This window comes from Oenanthe melanoleuca, chromosome 9 (assembly GCF_029582105.1).
Source record: "Oenanthe melanoleuca isolate GR-GAL-2019-014 chromosome 9, OMel1.0, whole genome shotgun sequence".
In the NCBI taxonomy this organism is placed as follows: Eukaryota; Metazoa; Chordata; class Aves; order Passeriformes; family Muscicapidae; genus Oenanthe; species Oenanthe melanoleuca.
The window spans coordinates 16,524,016-16,551,958 of record NC_079343.1 but is presented as its reverse complement, the minus strand read 5'-3'; the positions used below and the strand labels follow the sequence as shown (position 1 = coordinate 16,551,958).

At 46.4% G+C, this 27,943-nt stretch overlaps 1 protein-coding gene across 5 annotated transcripts in view; it reads left to right on the top strand.

Moving 5' to 3' along the window:
- TNIK (TRAF2 and NCK interacting kinase) overlaps positions 1-27,943 on the top strand; it is a 148,333-nt gene extending 120,390 nt beyond the window's left edge. For 4 of the 5 annotated variants that reach the window (XM_056498759.1, XM_056498756.1, XM_056498758.1 and 1 more), the window contains 15 exons: positions 655-761; positions 2,958-3,121; positions 4,248-4,345; positions 8,936-9,120; positions 12,215-12,341; positions 14,501-14,665; positions 17,533-17,647; positions 18,007-18,177; positions 18,862-19,005; positions 20,531-20,665; positions 20,908-21,008; positions 22,256-22,405; positions 23,337-23,496; positions 24,079-24,218; positions 25,740-27,943. In XM_056498759.1, coding sequence (XP_056354734.1) covers positions 655-761; positions 2,958-3,121; positions 4,248-4,345; positions 8,936-9,120; positions 12,215-12,341; positions 14,501-14,665; positions 17,533-17,647; positions 18,007-18,177; positions 18,862-19,005; positions 20,531-20,665; positions 20,908-21,008; positions 22,256-22,405; positions 23,337-23,496; positions 24,079-24,218; positions 25,740-25,823 — 2,046 coding nt within the window. In that variant the 3' untranslated portion in view covers positions 25,824-27,943. The remainder of the gene's footprint in view (positions 1-654; positions 762-2,957; positions 3,122-4,247; positions 4,346-8,935; positions 9,121-12,214; positions 12,342-14,500; positions 14,666-17,532; positions 17,648-18,006; positions 18,178-18,861; positions 19,006-20,530; positions 20,666-20,907; positions 21,009-22,255; positions 22,406-23,336; positions 23,497-24,078; positions 24,219-25,739) is intronic. The other variant, XM_056498757.1, reaches the window with a different exon arrangement.

Genomic DNA, 27,943 nt, shown 5'->3' with positions numbered 1-27,943 from the left:
TGGGATGGGGCAGAGTTCCAGGGTTACCTGTCACTGCCCCTATGGGCTGTGGTTGCCTTTGGGTGTTTGTGCTGAGCCATTCTGCCAGCAGCAAGATTTTGGCAGCAGCATCTGAAGCTCAGTGAAGGTCACTGTGTTTAATCCCAGTGTTAGGTGGGTCAGTCTGGATCTTCCCACTGTCAGCCTTCTTGTTTGTCCACCAGTCAACACCTTCTGTCTGCTGGCATGTGTCATATCTGAGCTAGATAGAAAACCCCCATTGTGGCTGTTGAAATGCACTTCAGTCTGAATTTTAACTTTAAAATTACTTTTATGGGTTTTGTTAGATTTAAATTATATTTATTTGTGTGTGTATATGTGCCTACATTTCTTCTAGAAGTAAGTACCCTGTCTGTGGTAGCCAGGCTGCTCTGGGGGCTCCCATGCCAGGAGCATCTGAGGGCACCTTTGCAGCTTGCTGCTGCCTCACACTCCAGTGATTCCTTCTAAAAGCCAAGAGCCTTTTATTTTATAATTGCCCTAAATACTGCCTTTCTCTCAGTGGGAAATCAGTTGTAAATCAGCCTTAAGGCAGTGCTGGAAGGTGATCTCCTGATGGCTCCGGTGAGCAGCAGCCCAGACTGGGTGACTGCAGATGTCTCTGTTCTTTTCCAGGTGCCTCAACGAACCACTTCCATATCCCCTGCCCTGGCAAGGAAGAACTCCCCGGGCAATGGCAGTGCTCTGGGGCCCCGGCTGGGCTCCCAGCCCATTCGGGCAAGGTAAGGCCATGGAGGGGATGGGCAGGAGTGATCCTGGCTGCCACTGCTGCCCTGCCCAGCACTGCCCAGCTGGGAGCCCAGACATGGGCTGAGGTCCAGCCCTGCTGCAGCTGACTGCACACCACGGCATTTGCAAGGCTTCTCTTGTCTCTGGGATGAATTTTTGCATCCATTAGTGATTTGTACTGACAAGGCTGCCCGCACTGGAATCCCTGGAGGCTTTGCTCTCTTGGCTGAATGCATTCCTGGGCATTGCAGGGTTTGTAGGTGGATGCTTCATCTGCTGCTGTGGAGTCAAACAGGAGTTTGGGTGCTCCCCTTAGTGGAATTAGGTCCTGGTTCTCACCTCTTTCCTATCAGTGGATCCCTGTAAGCCAGTGGGGAGGTCTCAGTGGTACATTCCATACAATTCTTATTCATCAGAGTGGTTTTTCACAGATAATGACTGAGGAATGTGCTGCAGGACAGGCACTCATACAGCTTGCTGAGATCTTCTCTAGATGTAGATCAAGGATTAAATTCCTTTCAGCTTCCTAGGACTGGGCCTTGGCTTAACCAGATCCAGGTCTGTGGCACAGCAGTGAGCCTCTGAGGAAGGTGCTGTGCCCCCTCTGTGGTCCCATCTCTGCCGTGTCACAGCTATCCCTGGACATGTTTAAAACGAGCAGGGGAGCTGACAGGATCTGCTCAGAGCAGGATGGAAAAAACACAGCTTAGTAATGTGAGAGCCTGTCTCTGCTTTGCAGAACGAGACCTCCTGGCAGATCCCAGGAGAAATGCAAGTTCCAATTAGCTTTGCGTGAGGAAGCTCCTTGGTTTCTTCTTCCTGCCTTGTCCTCAGAGGGTGAGGTCAAAAAGTGAATGTGGGGATGTTGATCATGTGTGCTGTCACCAGTCTGAGCATACGCCTCCTGTTCCAGCTCAGTGCCCCTCTGTGCTTCAGCAAACTCACAGGCAGCAGCCCAGAGTCACTGGCAGGGGCAGCAGTAGGAGGAAGAATATTTTTTGTTGTTCTTTTTTTTTTTTCTTTTTAATTAGAGAAAAAACATATCATGGTTTGTTGCTCTTCCTTGCCAAGGGCTGAAACATTTTGAATTCTTGAAAATGTTGTTCTTTTAATTAGCTGTTACTTGAAGGACAGTTTAAAATGCAGAGGGATGTTGGACTGCGTAGTCTTTATAAGCAATGGTATTGAAAGTAAAAAGGATAATAGGAATCTGAGATTCAAGTTCAAGGTTGCCAAGTGTTTCCTGCACCCTCGCTGTCCCAGTCCTGCTCAGTGCAGGTAAATACATCAGTTGCCAAAGTTTTCAAATATACTTCATTAGTTAATTTAGCTAAGGACACCAGCCATACAGCACGAGCTGGAGGCCTTCAGTTTGATGAAAATTGGAAATTAATAAGATGCTACCACATGTCCATTAAATTTAAGTATTCATTGGAATCATTTCATACTTCATTTCTCTCAAAGCAATGCAATATTTTTCATTTTTCCCCATTCCTCCTTTTGGTTCTTGATTCTCCCCATGCAGAAATGTAGATATTGTAAAAATATCCCTTCTTTTATTTGTCACCCCGTTGTGACAAATGAGGCAATATTTGCTGTATGTTTTAAAGAGGCCTTTAAGTAAGATTACTTCCAGAAACATTGTATAAAACCAAATTCCTAACTCTGCATGAACATCTTTTCTGATGTCATTTCAATGCCAAGTAAGAATTAATTTCCTAAAGGCATTTGATACCCAGAGAGATATTAGTCACTCCTTGTGTATCAAGGGCACTTTTTATTCAAGATTTATCTGTGTTCACAAGGGTGAGAGAAATCAAGGAGGAAAAGTGGATATCTGATGCAAGTTTGAAGTGAAGCCATGAAAACTTGGGACTGTGAATTAAGTGGTGCAAGTGATCTTGCAGCCTTGTTGCAAACTTGAAATCCTTGCTTTGCTGAAGTCTTTGTCTAAAAACACATCACAAATTTTGCCAGATTTTACACAATAAGAGCAGAAAGCTTCTCTAGGCAATTTTTCTTTGTTATGGCCATAGTGCACCCAAATTAGTGACCTCAGCCCTGTCTCCTCCAGCTGAGGAGGATTCTCCTGGCCTTTGCAGCCCCCCCTGTCAGTGTGGGAAGGGTCTGGAGCCCTGGGGTGGGTGTGACCCTGGCTGATGGTGCCTCTCTGTTTCATCCTCCTGCAGCAACCCAGACCTGAGGAGGACAGAGACCATCGTGGAGAGCCCTTTGCAGAGGACCAGCAGTGGCAGCTCCTCCAGCTCCAGCACTCCCAGCTCCCAGCCCAGCTCCCAGGGTGGATCTCAGCCTGGCTCCCAGGCTGGCTCCAGCGAGCGCAACAGAGTCAGAGGTGAGCTTGGAAACATCCCTCAGCACCAGGAAAACTTTGTGGGCCTTCCTGACAAGTAGGAAGGGCAAGAGGTCTGTGATCTTATGCTTGTTTTTAAAAAAAATTAAAAATCAAAGTATCCATAATTTCTGATGTGTTTTTGTGACTGCTGGCCTCCTTGCAAAGAGAGTTGCCAGCAGCCCCATTTCCCTGGAGGCTGATGTAGGATGCCCACAGCATCACACTGCCAAGTAGCCTGTACAAAAGGAGATGGGGGTTATGCCTTAGGGTAACAATAAAACAACCAGTGTGCTTCCTGTCTTCATCTACCCAGTTGTACCTCTTCTGACCTGGTTTCTTTGGGAGTGTGTTTCATTGTTAATTGATACATAATTTTTTGGGGGGGAGCTTCATCTTTGTGCCCAAGATGGGATCAGAGGAGTGATGTAACCTGTAAAAAGCTTTCTCTCAAATGTTTCCACCAGGCAGCCTGTGCATGGAGTGACATGGAGTTTACGTTTGTAGCCAAATTGTTTTCTCTTATCCTAGAGACCCTCTTAAATTCCATTCCCCTGTTTAATGGCAATGGAATAGTGGAGTTGCCACTGTCCATACACCCTAAATCTGCATTCTGGCACAGCCCCACACTTCCAGTCTCCTGGACTGAAGAGCATTAAGACAAATGCTGACTCCATGCATTGAATATTTTATGACTTGGCCATAAGGTGATGGTGTCTGTTGTTGAAACCATCAGTCCTCTAGGTAGTCAATAAAAGGAGTTTGTAATTCATTGACATTTTGGGTTTGGTTTTGTTTTTACTAATGAGGAATTCTATGACAAATATTGTCCTAGTGGTGTCAGATGCTGCAGAGTTTTTCATTTATCACATGCTACGCTCTTTTGCCAAGTAAATTTATTTTTTTAGTGGAAAAGGAGCAGTAGCTTTACAAGAGGGCTGTTGGTGGAGGCTGGGGCAGGATTATGGCTTCTCTTGCTTTGTTGGTGGAGAAGCAGAAAGGGTTTTTCAAGACAGCAGAAGCAAAGTGATGATGAAATCCCTGTTCCCACCCATCCCAGGTGATAGGATGCAGTGGTGGCTTTTGGCAGCATTTTAATTCCCACTCTCTCCACCTGCCTTTCACCCAGGGAATGCCAAGCCTGAAGGGTCCCCTGTGCTCTCCCATGAGCCTGCCAAGGTCAAGCAGGAGGACAACAGGGACGTGACACGACCGAGCCGACCTGCTGTGAGTCCTCAATTCCTTCCCATGGGAATGCTGCCAGCTGGCTTGGCCACGTGTCCCTTCGGTGCAGTGGCACAACCATGGGGACCCCAAAAACGAGGCTAGTGCTGCTGCTGCTCCAGCAGAGAGACTGGAAAGCAGCAGTACAGCCAGAGCCCCTGGGAGATCTGAATGCTTAAGAGAGTGCATGAGTTTTTAGCAGGAGCCCAAGCCTAGGGGAAAGCACTTAAGCCTGTGTTTCCAGGTGAAGCAGACGCTTAAGGGCTTTGCTAGCTTGGGCCGGCGGTGGCCGATGGCACATTGTTGTGTTCCGTGCTGCATGTCCCCCGCAGCACCCGCCCAGGGATGCTCTGCTCATGAAGGCTGGGCAACCAACAGCCCCCAACAGCCTTCCCAGCTTAAAACCCCACCTGGTAGTGGTCTCTGTACACTCCCCTTCTATTATTCTGAGCAAAATCTCATCCGAAGTGTTTCCTCCTGGTTTAATGCTGGTGACATTTGTATCTTAAAGCTGCAGAGTCAGCCTAAAAATGATATGAATTTCCACTGCTTCTCTATTTTAATGTGTATTAATGTTTTGCTGATGATGTGTTTTTTTTCTCTACACTCCACAGCGTTGAGCTAACAATTCTAATTTTATTTCTAACCTGCTTGCCCTTCCTCTGGCTTTTTCCTGTCCCGATCTGTTTCCTCTGATGCTGATTATTCTTCCTTTACCCACAGAGCTATAAGAAAGCTATAGATGAGGTTAGTGATATCTTTTCTCAGTGGGTCATGCCTGTGCAAGGTTGACTAGTTAGTGCTTTATTCCAAGCTGGGTTTTCTTGGTGCTGGTGTTGTTGATAAAGGTGGTGATGCGATCTCGGGTCGGACGGGAGAGCGAATCGGGGAGGGGACAGCACTGCTGGTGTGCTCTGCTCAGCCCTGGGCTGCCCTAAACCTGCTGGCCATACCACTTGCATGGAGGCCAGGGCAGAGGCATCCCAGTGTTCACGTGGGGGTGCAGGTGGTGCTGCTTGTTCGGCGTGTTGGACAGAGGAGCGAGAGCGGAGGTTTCTCGTGCCGGTGGAGGAGCTGGGGCAGCCTGGACCCCTCACCACATTCTGCTCTCAGCCACAGCCCCTGGCCACCTGCTGATTTCAGTGGGGCCATCAAGTGCTGTCTGAAAGGTGTTCTAAGCTTAATTCAAAAGAAGGCACTTGAAAAACTGAGCAGTGAAAATAGAGTGGGTTGTTCATTCTCATGGACCAGCATCCACTGCAGAGCCATCTTGCATGTTGATGGCAGTGCTGGTCCTCATTCATTCTCTTAGAAAATGAGACTCCTGGAGTAGACCTTTTTCACATATGATAATATTTTAAATGTGCATCTGGCAGTGGTGAATGTTTAAACATTCAAGGGAAAAGACCCAGCATTCCTGATTTAACATTTAACTTGCCTGACACATGCATCACTGTGCACACTTCTGATACTGGTAACTGCAGGGCTGGCTGCCAGTAAAGCACTGGTTTCAGCAGCTTCTTCTGCAGCCTTTTTCATGTAAAAATAGAAGATATGAAAGAAGGAAGATGTGCTGGTTAGTTAACTTGTTCTCTTAGATAAAATATGAGCAATACATTTTGTTTAATGAGCTGCTTTGTTAAGAAAAAAGCACATAAATCAGTATCTAAATAGAGGCAGCGTGTGTGCTAAATTCAATCTCAAGGAGCAATGTGATTTCAGAAACCAATCTGACTTGACTCCAGCAAATATTAAATCTAAAGAAGGCTTTGTAATTAAAAGTAATTAAAGAGCACTGACACCACTAACTTATGTATTATGTCACCCTCAGTAATAACACTTGGAACGTGTGTGAAACTACAGAGCACTTTCTCTCTAGTTGTCAGATTGTTTTTGGTCCAGGAGCAACTTGGTGAAGCTATTTAATCCCACAAAGTGCTCATTACTTACAGAAAATGATAGCATCAAAGAATTAACCATCCTGAGGCAAAGCTTTAACTAGGAAATATGAGTTATCTGATGATATTGTCTGGGAGTATTATTGCTCTTACAACTTGCAAATTAGTTATTAAAAAGTAATTAAGCTGATTTTTAAAATACTTGGCTATGTTGTAGTGATGGCCAAAAAAGGCAGATAGGGTGCCTTGAAGCACATTAGAAGTGGAAGGTGCAAAAAAGGAAGTCATTTTCACAGTCCAGTGCTGTGACAGGGACGACTTCAGTGCTGGTCCTGCACTGCAGAACTCCAGCTGCAGTTTTCAGAGACTCTTACACAGTCCTAAAATCCCTTTTAAAGTGAGAGGCTCTAATTCAATTCAAAGGCAAGTGCTCAATAAAGAACATGTTTGATACTCTAAATGGAAGGCATTGTTAAGCTGCTGAAATTGTCACTGGTTCTTACTTAGGAAAAGAAGCAGTCATATCATAGAAGCTGCTACAGCACTAATTAATATAATTAGTTGTCGTGACTGCAGATTTGACTCTATTTCAATCCCAAACATGTTGGCATTGAAAAGGAACTCTTGAAATACCACAATCTCTCTTTAATCATGATAAAGAGCCTTTCTTTAAAGGTACAGAGACCATTTGGAGGGATACAGAACTGCAGAATCAGAGAACAGTTTTGGTTGGAAGGGACCTTAAAGTTCATCTTGTTCCAATCCCACCCTGTCCATAAGCAGGGACACCTTCCACTATCCCAGGTTGCTCTAAGCCCCATCCATCCTGGTCTTGAACATTTCCAGAGATAGAACAGCCACAGCTTCTCTGGGCCACCTGTGGCAGCGCCTCACCACAGGCTGAGTAATTTCTTCCAAATATCTAATCTAAGCCTACTCTCTGTCAGTTTGAAGCCATTCCCCCTTGTCCTGTCACCCCATACCCTTGTCCAAAGTCCCTCTCCAATTCTACTGGAGCCTCTTTAGGTACTGAAAGATGCTCTGAGGTCTTCCTGTGGAACCTTCTCTTCTTCAGGCTGAACAACCCATATAAAACACATCACAGGTACCTGCTGTGAAACAGGGATTGACCAGTTTTGTTTTTTCTCTAAAAACAAGGCCTTTTTTGGAATGGTTATACTTATGGGTCTGATGCAAAGCTCTCCAATATCCAGGGGAGTCTCTGTGTCAGATCCTGGGCAGGGCAGACCTGGGAGCAGAATGTGCAGCTGTCACCGGTGGGAGCCCGCCGGGAGGTGTGGGTTGTCAGCAACCCGAGCACAGATTGCTTACCAAACATTCCTACCTCACCATTAAAAAATAAACTGGGTTTGCATCTCAGCCATAGAGCTTTTCCATCCTTTTCTTCACGTGTTGACAGGATAGGTTTTAAGAGCTCCTTTTGCAACCGTAACTAATATTGCGGTAGTCGCCCTGCTGGAACGGTAAACTGGAAATGCAGTAAATGAGAGTATGGCCGTAAGACAATTGTGGAATTTAGTCTTTTTCAATGAGTTTCTTTCTCCCTGATCCTTTATCTCTGACCGAATGCACTGATGCCTACCTCGGTCACTAATATAGGGAGAAATGGTAAGACTGACAATTGCGATGCTTTGTTCGTCATGTGCATGTCTTGTGCAACAGAGTTCTCTAACCCATTCTAATTCGAGCTCTCATGCTTTTCTGCCCTACTGCTTCCCCCTGCATTGCTATAAAAGCATGTAAGATAACAAAAAGTCTCTTTTCTACACGGTGCCTGCCATGTTCCTTGTTTTGAAATAGCAGTGTCTATTTTATATGACTGTCGGGTCTGAGACCTCATCAAAGTCATGGTAAACTGAAAAATTATGACTAGGCTTTGGGAGCGCTCCTATCTTTTTTTCTTGTTTCAAGGCTTTTTTGTTTCTTTTCTTTTCTTTTCCCCTTAGCTTGTAGGCTGCCACATTTCACATAAAGTGCTTAATGGGTCCCGCTGAGGGATTTTTTTTTTTTTTTTAATTATTATTATCATTATTTTTTAATCGTGTGGCTGACTCAGAGCTGTGACTCCAAAGTCTGGCTGAGCTGGGCGCTTCTCCTCGTGCTCCTCACCGCCTCTCGGCAGCCGCCCGACAGCGGAGACTCACCATGGAAGCAGCTCTTGACGTGGGGATTGCACCACTCCATGGGAGATGCTGTCATTGCTTCCTTCCCAAATGCATTTATTACAGAATAAATACCATTACGGGGTCTCTTTGAGAAGTTTGAGAGAAGAGAAAACCCTGCAGGAGAAATTCTCCGAGCCAATCTTTGAAGTGACGTTGTTTTCCAGTTTACTATGATGGTGACTGAACTTCACCTTTTCCAACAAATATAATTTTGTCGTGTATATACATATAAGTGTGTGTATATATATGCACATACACGTTCCAAAGAGAAAAAGAAGAGGTTGGCTATTGACTTTTCAGTGAGCGTAAATCAGTTTTGTTTTGTTTAATAAATGCTACATGCTACAAACATTGTCTTACGTTTGTCTCATGTTTGTAACGACTCTGTAAAGCTATTTCTTGTTGCTCGTGCTGTTAGCTTTGGCTTTTGAAGAGATGTATGTGACATTCTCCTTGCTCTGAATGTAACAGCCGTCCCTTCCTTGTTTCCTTGCCCCCATCCCCTTTAGGATCTGACGGCTTTAGCCAAAGAGCTGAGGGAGCTGCGCATCGAGGAAACCAATCGTCCCCTGAAGAAGGTGACGGACTATTCCTCCTCCAGCGAGGAGTCAGAGAGCAGCGAGGAGGAGGAGGAGGATGGCGAGAACGAGACACACGATGGGACCGTGCCTGTCAGTGACATCCCACGTCTCATGTGAGGAACGCTTTCTTTTGGGGGGGCAAGCCCTGAAACCCCATTGTGTATTTTTCTGGAGGTGAATTCCCAACATGTCTTGGCCTGGAGGAGAAACCCTGGTGTCCTGGTCTGGTGGAGCAGTAGCTGTGATTAAGGACATGTCCAAAGTGTCCATGTTTGGTGGCTGGCACTGAGAACAGCGTCATGGTTGCACAAGATGATGTACTCACATGAGTGTTTTTCCTGTTCCAAACTAGAGATAATTAATGGGGAAAACTGAGTTATTTCCACTGCATATTCAGTGAATGTTGGCTCAGAGCTGATGGAGCTGTTCCTGCTGATGAGCCAGGCAGGTTTTTGGCCAGAGTGGACACAGCTGACCTCATCCACACCATGGGTCCTACCCATGAGATGGATGTGTTAAAGCTCTGCCTGCTCTTGAGCCTGGTCTTGCCCCAAACTAAGCCATATTAAATTGTCAGTACTTGGTGGCCTGCCCAGTGCCAACTGGTAGAGCCAGGATTATAATAATCCTGAATCTTTGTCTTGGATTTCTGCCCTTGGCTCAGTCAGTGTCGGTGAGTTAAAGTGGTGAACTGAGGAGATGAGCCGACTGTTGTGTCCTATGGGACACACCTGTGCTTTTGAGTCTCTGCAGATCAGGGCAGCATACTCACAGGGAGCTGTTGCCATTCAGAGAGAGTTCCTGGAGTATCTCTGCTCAGGCTTCCCACCCAGTGCATTGCAGGGGCATTTCTGGAGGTCCTTGCCTGGCAGCAGCATCTGAATCCTGCTCCTTTGATTTCACAGAGGAGCTGTAGGAAGTTTCAGGGAATTATTTGCAGTTTAATCAGTTCGTTTCCATTTTTCCTGCTAAATGAGTTACAGTTGATATAGCCAGACCTGTCTTCAAGAATGTCTTTAGCAGTATGATAGTGCTGGGTGCATGGTTGGACTCAAGGAATTTAGAGGTCTTTTCCAACCTAAACAATTCTCTGATTCATGATAGTGGGGCATAGAGCAGCACAGAAGCCCTCTAAGTGGCAAGAAGACTGTCTCCTTGGGTCCATGTTATTCAGAGTGTCAAGCTCCTGGCTGGAGCTTCTTTCCAGCAGAAGGATTAAAATCAGAGCTCTTGGGTTGGTTGGAGCAAGTCAGGAGCAGAGGGATGGCTCTGAATGTTCAGCAGTCAGATGGGCAGTCAGGCGTGCCAGAAGGGGCCTCAAGCTGCTCTGGAAGAGGAGTTTAATCAGGAGTGGTTAATCTGTGCTGACATCCTTCTTCAGACACCTTGGGTTTGACACAGCACTTCCCAGTGGATAAATGTCTCACTGGATGCCTTGCAGCCATATCTGTGGCATGACAGGCACAGCAGTGAGCTGCATGCCCCCAGCCCCTGCCAGCCCAGTGCCACATGTCCCATAATGTCCTCTCTCTGTCTTGTCCCAGAGACAGAGGGTGGAAATACAAGGATGTCTGCAGGCAGAGCTGCACTGCCCCATGTCTGGGGAAAAAGAAAGCAAATCCTCTGAGTTACACCCTTGTTTCACAAAAGGGACCTTAACTCGAGTTCAGCCTCGATGTACTTCGGTGTTTTTCTAACAGAGATTTGTTTTCCTATGTTCAGTGTTTGTCATTGGAAAGTGGGGCCAAGAGAGGGATCATCTCATCTTCTGCTGCATCTTCTGAATGATCTTTGTGTAACTTGTGTTTAAACTTCCCTGGGTATCCTCCCTGGGCACTTGGCTGCTCTTCATTCCAGCTCTATCCAGGTCTCTTCTGCTGAAGGATAAACCTATCCATTGCTTTGTGTCCCAGTGGACAGGAGGGATTCTTTATTCCATCCACCTCTGGAGATATCATTTCTCCATCTGAAGACTGTGATGACTCCCAGCACCTCCCTCTCCTTGAGCTGTGCAAGCCAGCTCTTGCAGGATGACATGGAAACTGCACTGATGAAATCTGTGAGCCCAGAGCTACCTCAGCCATTCATTCTCTGTCTGTGCAGTCTCAAAATTAACATAACCTCCTCTGGTCCTGTTATATTATTTTAAAACTAGAATAATTGTGCTATTTTCTCATCCTTTAGTGAAAAGCTAATGGTAGGGAGGTGTGAGCTGCTCACATGAAAGGTGCTGCAGGACTATGGTGTGCTGTTGTCTGCAATGCCTTCGTGATGCCTGTCCAGTTGTAGGTTTGATATGATGCAGGCAAGGAGCCAGTCCCACCTCGGGGTCCCCAGGGCTCAGATCTCACCTTGCACCAGTAACCCCATGATTAATCTGGGTTGTTTTGGCTTTTCACTGACCAGGCTCCCTCACAAGCCTCGGGGCTTGTTGGTGTTCACAGCAGTTAGAGATTGTATTGCCTCACACTGATGGAAGCAATTGGTCTCTGTGGCTTTTAAATGCAAAGTAACAGGTCTGATCATCCAGGGGTGCTTGTCGTTTGCTTGTGAATTTGTTTGAGTTATATTTAAGCAGCCAGGCTGCCAAGAATGTAATAGTGAAGTAATGGGGGCTGCTCAGCACCTGTGACATCCAATCTCAGGCAGTCCTAAAATTTAATAAAGTCCAGCCCCCTTCTTCAAATAGGAATGTGGAACTTTCAAGGTGAATCTGAAACCACAGGTTAGGGCTACATTTTCACCTGGTAAACAGCAGAAAGCTACAGGACAGGACTTGTCCTCCTGCCCACACCTTCTCCAGACCCCATCCCCTCCCTTGTTATTTGCCATCAGATACTCTGGTGTTTCCTTTTCTGGGGTTGAAATGGGAATTAAAAGGAGTAAATTTTGGTTTTCTGCAGCTTTTTTAGGTAGAAAAAAAATTATATAAAGTAGAGCAGAGTGTTACTCCTTGTTACCTCCTCATTAGTGCTCCTCTGAGGACACCTTGGGATAAGAAAGAGAATAGTTTCTCTTTTTTTTATCAACCTGACCCTGTATTTCTTGCAGCATCTATCATTTCCCCATAAATCTAAGTGAATATATCTTTCTAACTTTTCTCTCTGTGAGATACAGAGCCTTACCCTTATTGAAATAATAGAGGATTTTTGATGCAGTTTAACAAAGGAAATATTCACTGTTAATGCTTTTCCACTCTGTCCCCAGACCGACAGGAATCCCTGGAAGCAACGAGCCCTACAACCTGGGAATGGTGACAACCCACGGGCTAGAGACTTCCCACGCAGATACTTTTAGCAATATTTCAAGGGAAGGGACTTTAATGGTGAGGGAGGTAAGTTGTAAAACAAACACTTCCATGGAGCATCTTCAGGAGGTTTTGCCCATGTAAGCACAAAGACTAACAGTGCTGTGTGTCTGGAACACAAAATGAAGGAGTAAATTGTGCTCTTAGCGCTCTCGTTAATGCAATTTACACTCGCAGCAAATACAAGTGCAAATGTTTCTCAGAACTACAAACAGCAGTGAATGGCAGTGCCAGGGCAGGCGGGGAGGAGGCTCCTTCAGATGGCTCTGCTGTAACCCCACCATTGCTCCAGGCAGCAGGAGTTACCTTCAGCTTACAGCATTTCCTTAATTCACTTGGACCTGGCTGAGTTTCCCCTCTTCTTTCCACCCTGTGACTTTTAGAGCCTTGCAGTGTTTGCAGAGCACTTTTAGCACAGGCTGGTCCTGCTCAGAGCCCACTATGGGGGGCACTGGGCATCTCAGATGGGTGTGAGCCCTCACCCCCACCTCCAGTGCTGTAGAGGTGAGGCTGTGGTGGGAGCAGTGCTGATGGATGGCTCTGCAGGAGTGAGGCAGAGGAGGCATCTTCAGTGGCTGTGGAAGATCTCTCTTGGTGTTTCTTGGCTTCCCAGTTGTGGGACATGCTGGGGATGCTGGTGGAAGGGCAGATGGACTCCTGGTGAGAGGGCAGGAAGCCCTGGTGGTTAGAGAACAGGGGAGTCACTCTCCACCAGCACATCAGGGAGGTGGATGGGAGAGGAGGAGGAGGGAGGGGAGCTTGGAGTCTGCAGTTGTAAAGGAGGGATGTTTAGATCACATGTAAACAAGACTTGAGCTGCACTTTAGTTCTTAATTCCTTTTATCTAATATATTCACATATGAAGGAAAAAGATGAAAGCAACTTTGAAAGAGAGGAATAAGTTAGCAAAAGAAGTCACAGCATGTTTGCTGCCTTTCTCCATCAGTTTTGGAGGGGGCAGTAATACAGTCCCCCTCATCCCTCACTGGGGTGGAGCTGTTCAGAGCAGAGATCCCCAAAGCTCTGTACATCCCTGAACCAGGGAGGGTGATGTGGGTGAGTGGGAGAACAAGGCCCTGTGTAACAGGCAGCTGTTCCTGAAATGAGCTTGTGTTCAGCATCACAACAGTAAAACCTGTGCTGTGCCAGCAGGGCTGTATGAGAATTGGGATGCAGAAGAGTTTAAAAGCTGTGGGCAAGACAAGCATCTGGAAAGCCCCACTGGGAGGAGAAAGCATTATAAGAAATCCAAACTGTAGCCTTGTGCTGGGTGCTTACTGTTTTGCCCCACTACCACCATAGCCATCAGAGGATGGTCTCACTGGGGGCAGTGGGCTTTGGGCAAAGAGCTTTTCACTCTGTGGTGGGATGGCAAGGTGTGGTCAGAGGTGATGATGATGAGCAATCAAAAGATAAATGTCCTCAGAACTAGTCAGGGGCTTGGTGAGCCCAGTGAAAGTTTCCACAAATCCCAGTAAATGGGTAAATCTCTAACAGTCTCATTGATGTGCTCCAGGTAGGTGATATTCATCAAAATGGCAAAATAAACGAGGAAGGGAGAAACTTCTTGGTACCTGCCTTGTACAGGGAGGGGATGGAGAGGAAGGGGAGCCCTGTGGAAACCCAAGGAACCTGATGTGCAGGGCGAGCTGCTGGTGGTTCTGCCACTTCTCCACCGCTGCTGCTGCTGCTGTTCACTGCTGGTTTGGGTCACAGAAACATGGGACAGGGCTGTGCTGGCACTTGCAGTCAGGCTGCTCTTTGCCATAGCTGTGCAAAACTGTCCAGGCTAACGCTGACTGAGGGCTCAGATTCTGTCACCAGTGGCCATGTGGGAGGAGAGCTGGCCATGGGGTTTGCACCCATGGGGGCAAGCACAGAATCTGCCCTGCATTCCTCGTCTCCAAACAACACTGATCAGGCTTCTCTCGCTGTTTTGTGGCTAATAACTCTGTATTAACTTTGTCATTAATCCTGTCTGTAACTCTCCTGGAGGGGGGGTTGGTTTGCTGCTTGCCAGGTTGCATGGGGATGGAACAGAGAGGGTCCTTCTCCTGCGCTTGCTCTGGGAACCGGGGGACTGCCGACAACTTCGTTTTGTTTGTTTTTTTTTTTTTTTTTCTTCTTCTTTTTCTCTTCCCTCCCCCCTCCCTTCTCTTTCTTCCTCATGCCTTGTGTCTCTGCAGACCTCTGGTGAAAAAAAGCGTTCTGGCCACGCAGCCAGCAATGGCTTTGCAGGTCACATCAATCTGCCTGACCTGGTGCAGCAAAGCCACTCGCCGGCGGGCACGCCGACCGAGGCCCTGGGGCGAGGCTCCACGCATGCGCAGGACATGGACTCGGTGCCTGAAGTAGGTGCTGGGGGGCTCCTCCTTCTCCTTTGCATCGCTTTTAAATCAAGTATTAACATCTCTGCCCCCTGATGGGGCTCTCCTGCTTTCCTCCCTCGCTTTCTTGGCTCTTCCCTCTCTCTGTTTCTGGTTCTCGTGGGTGAGAGTAGTGAAACGCAAGGGAATCGGATGGGTTACTGCCACAGGGGTCTGTGGCTGATGGGAGAAGCATTTATTAGGTCTTTCAGGCCCACCAGCTGGAGTTCTGGTGGTGTGACACCAGTGCTGCCAACTGATGAGAAAGCCCCTTTATTTGACACTGGGATATAAAAGGAAGTGATGAGAGCCAGTGATGCTGTTAGCTTCAGCTGGGCCCAGCTTCCATCTGTGCAACCTCTGATAATTATCATGACTGAAAAGGTTACCAAAAACCAAAGCCAACAAAATTCCAGATAGTTCTTCAGAGAAGAAGAAATCTGTACACTTTTAAAGTCATGTGTTTCCTGTCATGGCAAAATGTTTCTCTCTGGTAGGTGTTTTACAGGCACGTGACTGTATAAAGTGTAAAAAATCTTACTGCAAGTTGTGACAAATAAACCAAGGGAATTGATGTGTCCAGCTTACCATCCTGTGGGAACCAAACACAGTTCATTTTTCCCATGAGAAATCAACCCATTTGGTGCTAATTAAGCTATTGTATTTAATGTTTTTATTTCATTTGGTGGGTTGTGCATCAAAAAATATGCCATCCTATGTTCTTTCATAGAAATGATGTTCTCACTTTATGGTGTACTTTTACTAGCTGTATAAAAATAAAAATTTTTTGGAATTGGGCATTGATAAAGCGTAAGAACAGATGGTGCCTGACTTGGCCTCAAGTTTTTATCTGTTTCCTCGCTGGCATTAAAAGCAGCAGTGAGAGAGTCGATCCTGAAAGTAACACCTTCCACGGTCATCCTGGGGCTGCTGAAATGCAGCCTGGGCTTGGGTTTAAATGTATTCATTTATAGAACATCAACCAGAAAGATCTTCTCCATTTCTAAAATTGTATTTTTAGAGGTGACTGAGCAGAGAATGGCTGTGAGTGGAAACTTGGGGATTTTGTTCACAGGCTTCCAGGTGACTCATGTAAGCACGACCTCAGTCTGCAGCTTGATGCTCTTTGTAAGCCACCACACAGGTTTATAGGCTGTTAAACAAGACCTGGGGGAAGATGAAGTCTTAACATTTAAATATCAGACTTGGAAGCTATTAAAAAGTCAGCTTCTGAGGAGAATAACTGAATGTGAGCAAGGAAAAATGCTCGGTGTATTCAGATGAGGGGTTTCTTAGTAATTCATTTGCTGGAAAGCACCTGGCTCTCAGCTGGAAATCCCTGCAAATACTGAGATCTTCTCTTACTTAAATTGCTTCTGTTTTATGGAAAAGACATCCAGCACAGGGAAAAAATCTGTGTATTTCTTGGCTAGGAGACAAGCACAAAGTAGAGGTATCTGTGCCCGCAGCCTTCCCTGCCGCAGGCTGTTAACTCCTTCCTGGGGCCTCAGTTACCATGTTCTGTTTGGAAATCCATCCTGTTCCCATGGAAACAGCCAGGCTGTCAGGGAATAGGGCTGGGAGGGAAGCAGGAGGCACAGCCTGATTTTGGCATGGATGCTGCCTTGCCCATGGATGCCAGCCCCAAAATGCCTCAGAAAAGTCACGAGCCACGAAGCTGCTCCTACACCTGTTTTTTTTCTGCCCCTGAATCTTTTTATGGCCCACTGGAGGACAGGCACAGGCCCAGCCTGGTTTCAGTAGGGATATGCCAGGGTGGTGCTGTTCCCCATGGCACATCTCCCCAGGCATGGGGGACTTGTCCCCAGGGCAGCTGTCACACAGGGACTGTGGCAGTGGGCACAGGGAGCAGCCTGGGCTTGGTGAGTGGGTGAAAGCTGAGAAAGATTTATTTCAGAAGAAGGACAATGTCCCAGAGAAGAAAAATGTGAGCTGTAGTGGTGCTGCAGAGTGAGCTGGGTTTTGCTGCTTTGCAGCTCTAAACTGAGCTCGTTCTTAAACTGTGTCCTGGGTAAATGCTGGAGGAGAAAGGATAAGCTGTTCAAAGAAGGAGGGAATTCACATTGACTGCACAGGCAAGGATTTCCTTTTGCTTGGAAGGAGGTCTTAGCCTCGTTTTCTGCCTTAAAGCAATGGTTTTAAAAAGAAATCAGTGTGACGCTGCAGTTTGCTCATCCCCAGATTCTCCCAGCAAAGTATTGGCTCTGACATTTCCTGTGATACCCTCAGGTTAAGTTTTGTTAACTTAGAGATACCCCTGTCTGCAGTCCCACATGAAATGCTGGGGACAATTTAAAACTGTGCCAGCTGCCCCAGGCCAGGGTTTCACAGGGGCTCCCAGCACCATCCTGCCAACCTTGGCTGCAGTGGGAAAGTGGGAAAAGCAAACCCTTGCCTGCCTGATGCCCCAGAGAAGGTTTAAGGCATGTTTATGACATGCAGACAAATAAACAGGTGGACTGATGATAAAGGTCTGCTCCAGTCTAAATGATTTTGTGATTCTGTTGGATTTTACCTGCGTTGGCTTCTGCCTCTGGCCCTGCAGCTTCTCTGCTGACTGTCCTCATGGCTGTGCTTCTGCCTGTGAGGAGAGAGCAGAGCCAGGCCCTGCTCCTCCCATTTTCTGCTGCTCACAAACACTCAGAAATCCAATTTAATGTTTGTTTCTTAATAGTTATGGGGAGGAGGAGGAGCAGATGTTCATAGAGGGCTCAAAAAGGGCAATGCAGAGGCAGGCACTATTTGCTAATTAGAAAGTCTTAGATATACACAGACACACAAAATGAGTTATTTCTGTGTGCTGAGCTCTCTCTTTGCTGTTCATTTTCTAGTATGGTATGGGAAGTAGCACCAAAGCCTCTTTCACCCCCTTTGTGGACACCAGAGTGTATCAGACCTCACCTACTGATGAAGATGAAGATGAGGATGAAGAGTCATCCACTAATCGTAAGAGCCAATGTGGCCAGTTTGGGATGGGAGGAAAGCAGGTCAGGGAGCCTAAATAACCCCAGGGAACTCCTCTCACATTTCACTCACTCCAAACAGAGCTGGTGTCTATATCCTTGCCCTATCCAGCTGCCATCCAGCTTCTTCTCTCCCACCAGCAAAATGCCACCAGAAGGATGTGGGAGTAAACAGGGAGCAGGAAAAATCCACCCTCCTGTCTGCTTGGGCAAACTAACACTGTAACACAGTGATGACTCCCCCATGGAGAAATAAACCAAGTATTGCCATTATGCCCCAAAAAAGAGGAGAAAGAGCATTTAACCCATCAGCCCTCCCTGTCCCCTTGTGTTCTCTGGCAGCCCTGTTCACCAGCGAGCTGCTGAGGCAGGAGCAGGCCAAGCTGAACGAGGCGCGCAAGATCTCGGTGGTGAACGTGAACCCCACCAACATCCGCCCGCACAGCGACACCCCCGAGATCCGCAAGTACAAGAAGCGCTTCAACTCTGAGATCCTCTGTGCTGCCCTCTGGGGTGAGCCCTGCCCTCCTGGGCTGGGGGGGATGTGTTACTGCACCTCTGACTTGGGGTTTGGCACTTGGGTTTTGCCTCAGGCTGCCACAGCAAGCCCGGATAAAATGTTCTGTATGGAACAGCTTCTCCTGGCTGCTTCAGGCAGACTTCAGCCACAAGGTGCTTAGGTGAAAGCAATGCCTAAAGCTCAGGCTGTCTGCTCTTCTGTGAGATTCATTTTCACATGAAAGGTGCTTGCAGCACCTTCTTAGCCAGCAAAGAAGAAGAGACCGAGGAAGCTGCACAGAGGTTCCACAGACAGCTTCATTTCTTCTGTGAAAGGGTCTGACAGCACTCAGAATATATAAGATTTTAAAGGGGCTTTTATAGGGTTAGAGTGCCTTAGAAAATGAATCAATGATATCAAGTATTGAAAACTATCCAGCTACTTAAAGGTTTTAGGTAAAAGTGACCAGTTACCTAAGGGATTGAAAAAAGGACCAATTAAAGCACAAAGAGATAAAGCGGGGGTCTGCAAGGGGGATAAAATATTTCTAGCATTAGTCATTCTAAGGAAGCAATTTCTTATCTGAGGGATGATTTTCCAGAGAGGCCCTGTCAGGGTATCTGCTTCTTCCGCAAGCTCCTGGCTCTGCTTGGCTCCTTCTCCATCCCCCAAGGGTCACATCCTCTCTCTCCTCTCAGGTGTGAATCTCCTGGTGGGCACAGAGAACGGGCTGATGCTGCTGGACCGAAGTGGGCAGGGCAAGGTCTACAACCTCATCAACAGGCGGCGCTTCCAGCAGATGGACGTGCTCGAGGGCCTCAACGTCCTCGTGACAATATCAGGTGCTGCTCTCCTGCCTTCACCCCCTCATTCACCTGCTCAGCCACAAGCCCTGAGTGGTTCCAGCTCAGACAAAACCTGCTCACTGGTGTCAGAGGGAAGCTCCCAGGGGAGATGGGGGTGGTTTATTCTGGAATCGAATTAGTTAAATCTGCTTTGAAGAGAGTTTGCTCCCTTCACCTGCTGACTGCACTTCATCTCCTTAGCAGGGAAGGGGAGGTGCAGGATACAGGCAGGTGGCCCAGCAAGGGAGATGGTCACAGCTTGAGGGGGCAGAGAGCTCTGCTCTTGGGACTGTGTGGCTCTGGCTGAGGGAGCCATGATCCACGGCTTTAGATTTCCAGTTCAGACCACAGATGTGCTTGGGCTGTCCCAAGCATTGTGAGGGCCATGGGCTTTTCACTGTCCCCGTGTTTAGCTGGAAACTCCTCATAACAGGCTCATGGGGTGATTTCAAGCAAAAAAAAATGCAAAACTTCTGTAGTCCAGTATCTGAGGAGAGCATCCAGCATCCTCCTGCAGAGCAGCCCCAAGGAGCACAAGGGGTGACAGCCAGGGCAGAGCCTTGTCCTGCTGGTACCTGTCCAACAAAGCTCACAGAGGGCAGCAAGAGAAGTGCTCATTAGGAGATTGTTTGATATCATCCTCTGTTTCCTTTCACATTGTTAAGACTCCCTGGCCTCACTCTGCATTCACGTGCAAATTCCTGCTCCCTTTCAGCCAGAGCTCCAAACTCACTGCTCCATCATTTACGTGGTCTGCAGCTCCCCTGTGGTTTTGGGATACAGCTGTGTGGGAATGTATTCCCATTCCTACAGCTGGAATGGGAATAGCACCAAACCCCAATATGATGCTGAGAATGAATCCTGGGGACTTGTGGAAACCTGTGAGCAGACAGGATCTATCATTTGGGTCCTGTCCCACCAGGCTCAGTGTGAGCTGTGTCCTGTACTTGTAATGGGGGCTCTGCAGCCATGTCACAGCCATCCAAGAGCAGGCAGCCATGCAGAAATTTGGCAGCCCCTCAGCACTGCAGAGCCCAGCCCTAGGCTTGCTGGCAAACAGCAGTGCCTGTCGCAGGCCAAGGAGCTCCTGTCTCATCTCCAGGGTGGAATTAATGTTGTATGAAGGAGAGGGAAGGAACAAAAGCAGGTAGTTGAGTAGTTGGATAAGCCTTGAGTTGTAGAAGGGTTGAGATCACAGCTCCACTGAGCCCCACTGTCCCTCTGTGAACACTGATTTATAGGAAAAGGAGTATTTCCAGCCTGTGGGAAGCAAAAGCCTGGTTTTTCCAGTGTGTGCCTGCAGCCTGCAAGACAGAGGTCTGAGCTGTGCTTTCCATATATTTCTTCCCAAGTAAAAACCAACACAACAACTAAATTACTATTTGCAGTTACTATTTATATTACTTTTATCATGAAATGGACTTAAATTCTATCATCTTGTGACTGAAAATAAGAACTGAAACCCCACAATGGTCCATGCAAATATACTGTGCTCTGACAGGGACATTTCCTTTGCCAACAGGAAAGAAGAACAAGCTGCGTGTGTACTACCTGTCCTGGCTGAGAAACAGGATTTTACACAATGACCCTGAGGTGGAGAAGAAGCAGGGTTGGATCACAGTTGGAGACCTGGAGGGATGCATCCACTACAAAGTCGGTGAGTGGAAATAAATGTCTGAAGAGATGTGGTTTTGTTCTCTAGTCTTTGGTCTGACCTGACAATTTGATATTAAAAGTATAGGTGGACCATAGCCACAAGTAAATTTTGAATTAATCTTTATGCATTAGGTGGACTCTTATGTATAATGAGAATCAACAGAGGGAGGCTTGAAAAGCTGTTCAGGAGATTTGTTGGGAAGCGAGTGAACGTGTTTAAAATTGGGTTTGTTTTTATTTTAGTGAAATATGAAAGAATCAAGTTCTTGGTGATTGCCTTAAAGAACGCTGTAGAGATCTACGCTTGGGCTCCTAAACCATATCACAAGTTTATGGCATTTAAGGTATGTTTGTAATTGTAAATACATGAGATTTCTGCACTCTGCAGAGCAGAAAAGCATCTTGCTTATGTAGCTGAGTTCCTCAGGATGCCTGGCAGGCATGGGAGATGGGATCCGTGCTGGCTGAAGAGATTGGATATGTTCTGCTTACAGCCAACAATGAAGTGTTATTATTAGTTTATGCTAGCAGGCTTTACTTGAGGAATTTGCAGAAAGCTGATCAAATGCATATGAGTAAAATTGAGTTGGGGATTTTGGTGGGTGTTTTTTGTGGGGTTTTTGTGTTTGTTGTTTTTTTTTCCCTCTGACTAATTTTTAACATGCAGTACAAAACTAGGCTGGCATGATTTTCTGTTTTAATTTTGCAAGGTCCTCTCCTCTTCTGCAATGTGGATTCTATTTCAAGACAGAAAGTTTGGGAGAGTGACCCACTCTCTCTCTCTCCTTTTTCCTCCCTTTTCACCTGCCTTGGTTTTCTCAGTGAGACCTTCCTCCTCTCCAATCTGGGCACTTTGTGCTTATTCCTTCAGAGCACTTTCATCCCAAGCTCTGTGCAGAGGAGAGTCACAAAGGGCAATGCTTTTTGGAGATGTTCATGCTGAGTAATCTCATTTTACATCTTTGCAACACAAATGGGCTTATGCAGTATTAGGTCACATTTGCTTTTTCTGAGCAAAAGCCAGAATAAGTGGGCTCAGTGATATGGAGAGCTCAGCAGCATCAAAATGGTCTGGGATCCAGCTGCCCACAGGTGCTTCACTCTCCTGCTGATCACCTAAACCATGGTGCTTGATCTGGACATGGCTGGGGGTTGGTCCCAGCCTTGATGCAGCAGGTAGATGGAGCAGGGGAGAGTAGGTCTTTGCTAAACTGATTCATTTCAGCTGCCCAAACCAGAGCAGTGATCCCTGCCAGGAGAGGAGGAGGTGGGTGGTCACAGATCTCTGCTGAGAGAAACTGAACACACACTCATGTAAAATTGAGCTGTCTCCTTCCTCTAGAGACCAAATCCTTGTGCTGGCCTCAGGCTCCTGTGAGAGAGAGCTGGGCTTGGCAAGGGTAGGCATTTATCTGCTGAGATGCTGAATACCCTCTGAGGCATCTGACAGGGGAACACAGAGACAGGAGTATAAATAACCACATATTTAGTAGGAAACACAGTCAAACAAATGTGATTTCAAAACCATATCAGGCTGCTGCAATGGGGATTTGTTGGTTTTCTGTGATGCTCATGGAAGGGATTATAAAAGTCTTTTTCAGATCTCCAGCACAAGCCGTTGCTCGTGGATCTCACTGTAGAAGAGGGTCAGAGGCTGAAGGTCATCTTTGGATCCCACACTGGTTTCCATGTGATTGATGTAGATTCTGGGAACTCCTATGATATCTATATTCCATCTCATGTGAGTACCTGGGCAGTGCTGCTGCCTGTACATGGTGACACAGGTCACCACTGAGGTTTGGACAGGCTCCCAGGGGCTCAGAAGTGGGACCAGTGATGGGTGTGACATTCCCCAGTGCTGCCCTCACTTAAAGAGCACCCAGAGATTCACATACTTCATGTTCATCTGCACAGGCTGTTTCTGTCCTCGTGCAGGAACAGTAAAGTTTAAGGTTGCCATGTCCCACAAAGAGGAGAATCTGTCTGTACACTGCATGGAGCAGTAATGGAGCTCTCTGCAGGATTTTCTTGTTGGGTCAGTTAAACTCCATCTATACTGTTGGCCCACAATAAACTGGTCTAGGAGAAACTGTGTCACTAAACAAATGCAGGAATTGTTGAACCTGATCCAAGCAGCAGTCTCCTCTGTGAGAACTAACAAGAGCAGAGGGAGAAATGCTGGGGCAGTTTGGGATGGTTTTGCGTTGTCTTAGCTATGGAAGGGCAGACATGGGTGGAAAGTCAATGCAGCTGCCCTTGGAGCTAGAGGATGATTGTTAAAAAATAGGATATTTCCTCCCAAGGGCTGCCTGTAAAATTCTGAGTTTATTTACCTTGATTTGAACTGGTGATGGATTCATTGGCTCAGTCACTTACTTGTGTTCCAGCCAAGTGTCAGCCATCAGTCTTGGGGGTGTGTATGTTGTGATCTGTCTGTAATTGCTGAACCTGTTTATCCTTGCTTTCTCAGACAGCTTTGATTGTAGGGTAAACATGACAGTTTATTCCCCTTCAGGCTTATCTCTGAAAGCCAGTGCCTGTGTGGGGATTGGAGGGAGGGCTTTATTCTCTAGCTGGTTTGGGCTTTTTTCCCCGCAGTGCTCTGCTCCCTTCCCCCTTCCCCTTTCTCCATTCAGTGTAATTCTGACTCTCAGGGTCTGTTTTGCCTGCAGATTCAGGGCAATATTACTCCTCATGCCATTGTCATCCTGCCCAAGACGGATGGGATGGAGATGCTCGTGTGCTATGAGGATGAGGGTGTCTATGTGAACACCTACGGACGCATAACTAAAGACGTGGTGCTCCAGTGGGGAGAAATGCCTACTTCTGTGGGTAGGTCAAGCCTTCCTCTTCCCCTGATTAAAACACAAGCCACAAGTAAGATGAGGAGTTGAGAATGCTGAGATGGAGTCATTTGGGATGGAGGGGATTTCCCTCTTTTATCAAAGGGTATTTCCCTCAGCCAGCTGTGAGATGCAATTGCTAAATTCCTGCAGTTTAGTCCTCCATAATAAAATCAACTAATTTCTTCAAGATTTGAACTTTTTGAGTGTAAGATAAATGTGAGATAATGCCAGCTGTTTCACTGGTGGGATACTGTGTTGGATGGAGAGGGGCTGGGTGTGGAGCTGGGAGCTCTTCTGGCTCTGCTGTTGCTCAGCTCCACAGCCCATGGAGGCAAAACACTACCCAGCTCCTTACCTTCTGAAACCAGAAGTGATGCTGCTTCTGTTTATATTTCTCAGCAATTTCTGGATGAAAAGTGCTCTGAAAGGCTGCTGTCCCTGCAGGCACATACCTGGCCATCAGAGCTCTGCCATTGATCTGCTTAGGCTGATGAGAGCTTTTCTGCCTGTTGTATAATATTTAGCTCAACACAAGTTGTAACACCTTTCAAACACTTCCTTTTGACAGCCTACATTCATTCCAATCAAATAATGGGATGGGGAGAGAAAGCTATTGAGATCCGGTCAGTGGAGACAGGACATTTGGATGGAGTATTTATGCACAAGAGAGCTCAAAGGTTGAAGTTTCTATGTGAAAGAAATGATAAGGTAAGTCCACTTCAAAGCTTGTATCTGTGCTGTGAGCTAGAAGGTGCTTTTAGAGCTTATGTGTGGTTTGTCTTGAGGTTAATGATTAATCTGAAGGTCCTGTTTAATAAGCAGTGCCCATAAGCCTATTCCCAGTTAATTTTCTCCAGTGGATGGAGACCTCAGCCTGCAAGATCTCTTCTACATCTAGCTGAGATCCGCCTTGACTTGGTTTGACTTTCTCCCAATTCTCTCATCTGAACATTAAACTGAGGCTGCCAAGTGAACTCCAGAAGTTGAGTATTAGCAAGGGTGTGTAAGTGACCCTGGTTTGAGCTCTGATGCAGAAATATTTTGATATGTCTTCAGATGCATCTTTAGATGCATTTTGATGCATCTTGAATTACTTTCCTCTTATAGCCTCATCCATTTCTGTGGACAGCAGTGATAAATACTGCTCTAGAGCTGCATGGCTGTCATGTAGATGACTCCTGCCACAGGTGTTGCAAGTGGGGCAGGGAATGAGGAGAAATTGCTGGAAGAAAAGACATTTTTGCATGGAACAATGGTTGAATGGTGAGGTCTTTCTGCTGGTGATGTTCTCTCCTCTCACAAGTTTTCACTAAGATAAGTCAGGACCAAGCAGCAGGAGATCTTTCATGATGCACACGATCACAAAACCAGTGAAGAAACCACTTGCTGTGTCCCGAGAGCAGGATTTAATAATGTGCAGTGAATGAGCTTGGAGGCCATGATCACTTTAGTGAACAGCTGCTCATTAGCCAAGAGCTGCCCTTCCTGGGGCATTTCTGCAGGAAAATGTATCCTAACTTCACAGCTGAGTATGTTATGAGAAGCTGCCCAAGAAGCTGAATTTAAGTTTAATTTAAGTGTAATCTAATTGTAACAAAGCTGGAAAAAAAATAAAATTGATCTTTCTAAAATACTGGAACCAACTGATGGGTTTGGAATAGTAAACCCAGATGTTTCTCTTTCTGGAGAACTTGTAAAAGTGGTAAGATCTTGTAATTTTTGGTTTTATTAAGGACAGAGGCTTCAGGATGTTCCCTTCAATATTTGCAAATTATAACTTAATTATTTTTTGAGACTCCCCTTGGAATCAGATGCTGGTGGATCCTGCCAGAAGCACCAAAGTCCCTGTTCTTCATACAGAATCCTGATATGTTTCTGCACTTTGAGCATGTTGAAGGGCTTTACTTTCAGGAATAGCTGAAATACCAGGACTGACATTTCCAAAAAAAGCCATTTCAGACTGAGGCAGATATTGACCCAAATGGTGAATGTTTAGCAAGATCCAAACCACTGACAGCAGTTTTTTGTTAGCACTTCATAATAAATGATGCTGTGGCAGTAAAAAGTGATAAACCCGGTATTTTTAAGGCATTCCAAACTCTTTCTGGTAGTGAGGGAGAAGGAGGTTTAATTACTGCATTTACTAATGAGTGGCTCAATTTAATCCCAGTCTGGCATGGGTAAGCTCCATCCCCTGAGCATTACTAAGTGTTCTTTCCTTCCTAACAGGTATTTTTTGCATCGGTGAGATCCGGAGGAAGCAGCCAAGTGTTTTTCATGACCCTCAACAGAAACTCCATGATGAACTGGTAACAGAGGAGCACTTGGCACTCACCGCCATGGCATTATTTCTAATTTAAAGGACATTAAACACGTGGACTAACACTGTAGAGGCAGGTGGGGAGGAGCCCCTCCCCACGCTCCCCCGGCGCCGCCAGCCCCGGGGCAGGGACTGCAGCCAGGGATGGACTTTCACGCTTGGACCCCCGAGGTCTCCTGATTACGCTGTGTTATAGTGGGTTATGAGTTTTTCCTTTATTTTATTTTATTTTATTTTTTAGTTTTACTTTTTCTTTGTCCCCTACTTTGTAAGAACGGGGAAAGAAACAGTGTCAAAAAGTCTGTTTTTAATTCTGTCTGCCTGCTAGCATCAAATATATAGTATGTTGTAAAGTTACCAATTAAATCTGGTGAGAGACAGCACAATAAATGTACCTTTTATCTTTGTGATGAAGGCCATAACCATATAGCTGGGTAATTTTAGAAATCTTTTGCCTTCACCAACATTTACATGTTGCTTTTGGCAGCAACGGCTTAACGGATTTTTAAAGAAGAGAAAAAATAATAGGTTTTTTTCCCCTCTTTTGGGAAATGGATTTTAAATGGCTAAACTACTAGCCTTAGACTAATAAAAATCAGCTACCATTTTTGTCAAGTCTGTCAATCCATATTTCTATATGGATCTTCACATAATGGTGTGTCTTGATAGGGACAGAGGTGCCATTTCTTGTTGCTCCGGAGGTGCCCGCCTGCCCCGGGGCTTGGGGCACCGGGACGGGATCAGAGGAGGAGAGGAGGGCAGAGCAGTCACAGGAGCCCCGTGCTTTCCCCCAGGGGATTTGTGACTGCAGAGGCTCCTGGATGCTGTGGGCACCCGGCCCTGCTGCTGAAGCTGGCACAGGTTGTGGGTGCTGGTTCCCCCTGAGTCCAGAGCCGGGCACTGGCACATGCAGGAGCAGCCGGCACAGGGATGGGGACCACAACACAAGCTGCCTGTCCCCAGTGTTGCTGGATTGGGCTTGTAAAGAGCTTAAAAAATTATATATATGTGTGGTTTCTTCAGCCAAGGGTCTGAATCTACTCGTTTTCCACCCCCTCCACTCCCTAGGAATTACCCAACATACAGTGAAAGACAACATCTGTGCCGAACCGTGTGTGTGTGTTTAGTTCAGGTTGAATCGTGTCCTTATAAACTCTGCTCAGTTGATTTCCGTTTTCGGTGCGTATCTGGGGTTTTCTTTCTCAGTAGCTGCAAGCATGGCCGCCTGTGGTGTTGGGGTGTCGCATAACAAGGTCTGTGTTGCTGGTTTTAACCTACCTCGTTTCGGTTGGGGTTTGTTTTTTGGTTTGGTTTTGTTTTATTTTATTTTTTTCCGTTCCGCTGTCTATCACAGCGCTGTTACCTCCAGCGACATATAGAGAGCTTAACTGGCAATCTTGGTGTACTCAGTAACGATGGCTTTATTAAAAAATGATTAAATCAACAGGACTTGGTCAAACTTGAATCTTTATCAAGGGTAAGAGGTGATGCAGGGTGGCAGGGATGGGATGGGCCGGGCCACCCTCACCTGAAGCGTTCTGTGGGCAAGCTGTCAGGGTTTGGTACCGCAGGGATTGCCAGCAGTGGGACTCCCAGGATGTGGAGTTCAGGGAAAAACAGGGGGGATGTGCTTTGTGGTGCCTTCTTCCAGCACCAGGCACCCTCCTGTTGGGATGGTGCAGCCTGGAGAGAGTAGGGATGGCCACAGGATCACGATACTGGTATTCAAATCCCATCACAAACACTGATTGCCACCAGCTCTTTGTATTTTCATTGTGGTTAAAATAAAAATCAAATAAAGCCCAGAGCTTTTATTGTGTTGCAAACTGATAACTGTTTTGGGGTGTTTTTTGTTCTACTTCAAGTGACAAATGCACAGCTTTGGATGGTTTTTGTTATTAGGGGTTTTGCATACAGTGATGAAATAGCAGGCAGTCGTTGAGTTTAAACGACTCAGGTGGTTTATAAATGTATTTTTTTAAATCTCAGAATCATTTGAAACAAAAATCATAGAAGCCAGTATTACCACAGTCTTGTCTATGGCATGTGTGTATGGAGATAACACAGAGCAAATGCTTTTCTAGTGCCAACCACAATAAAACACAAAACTTCA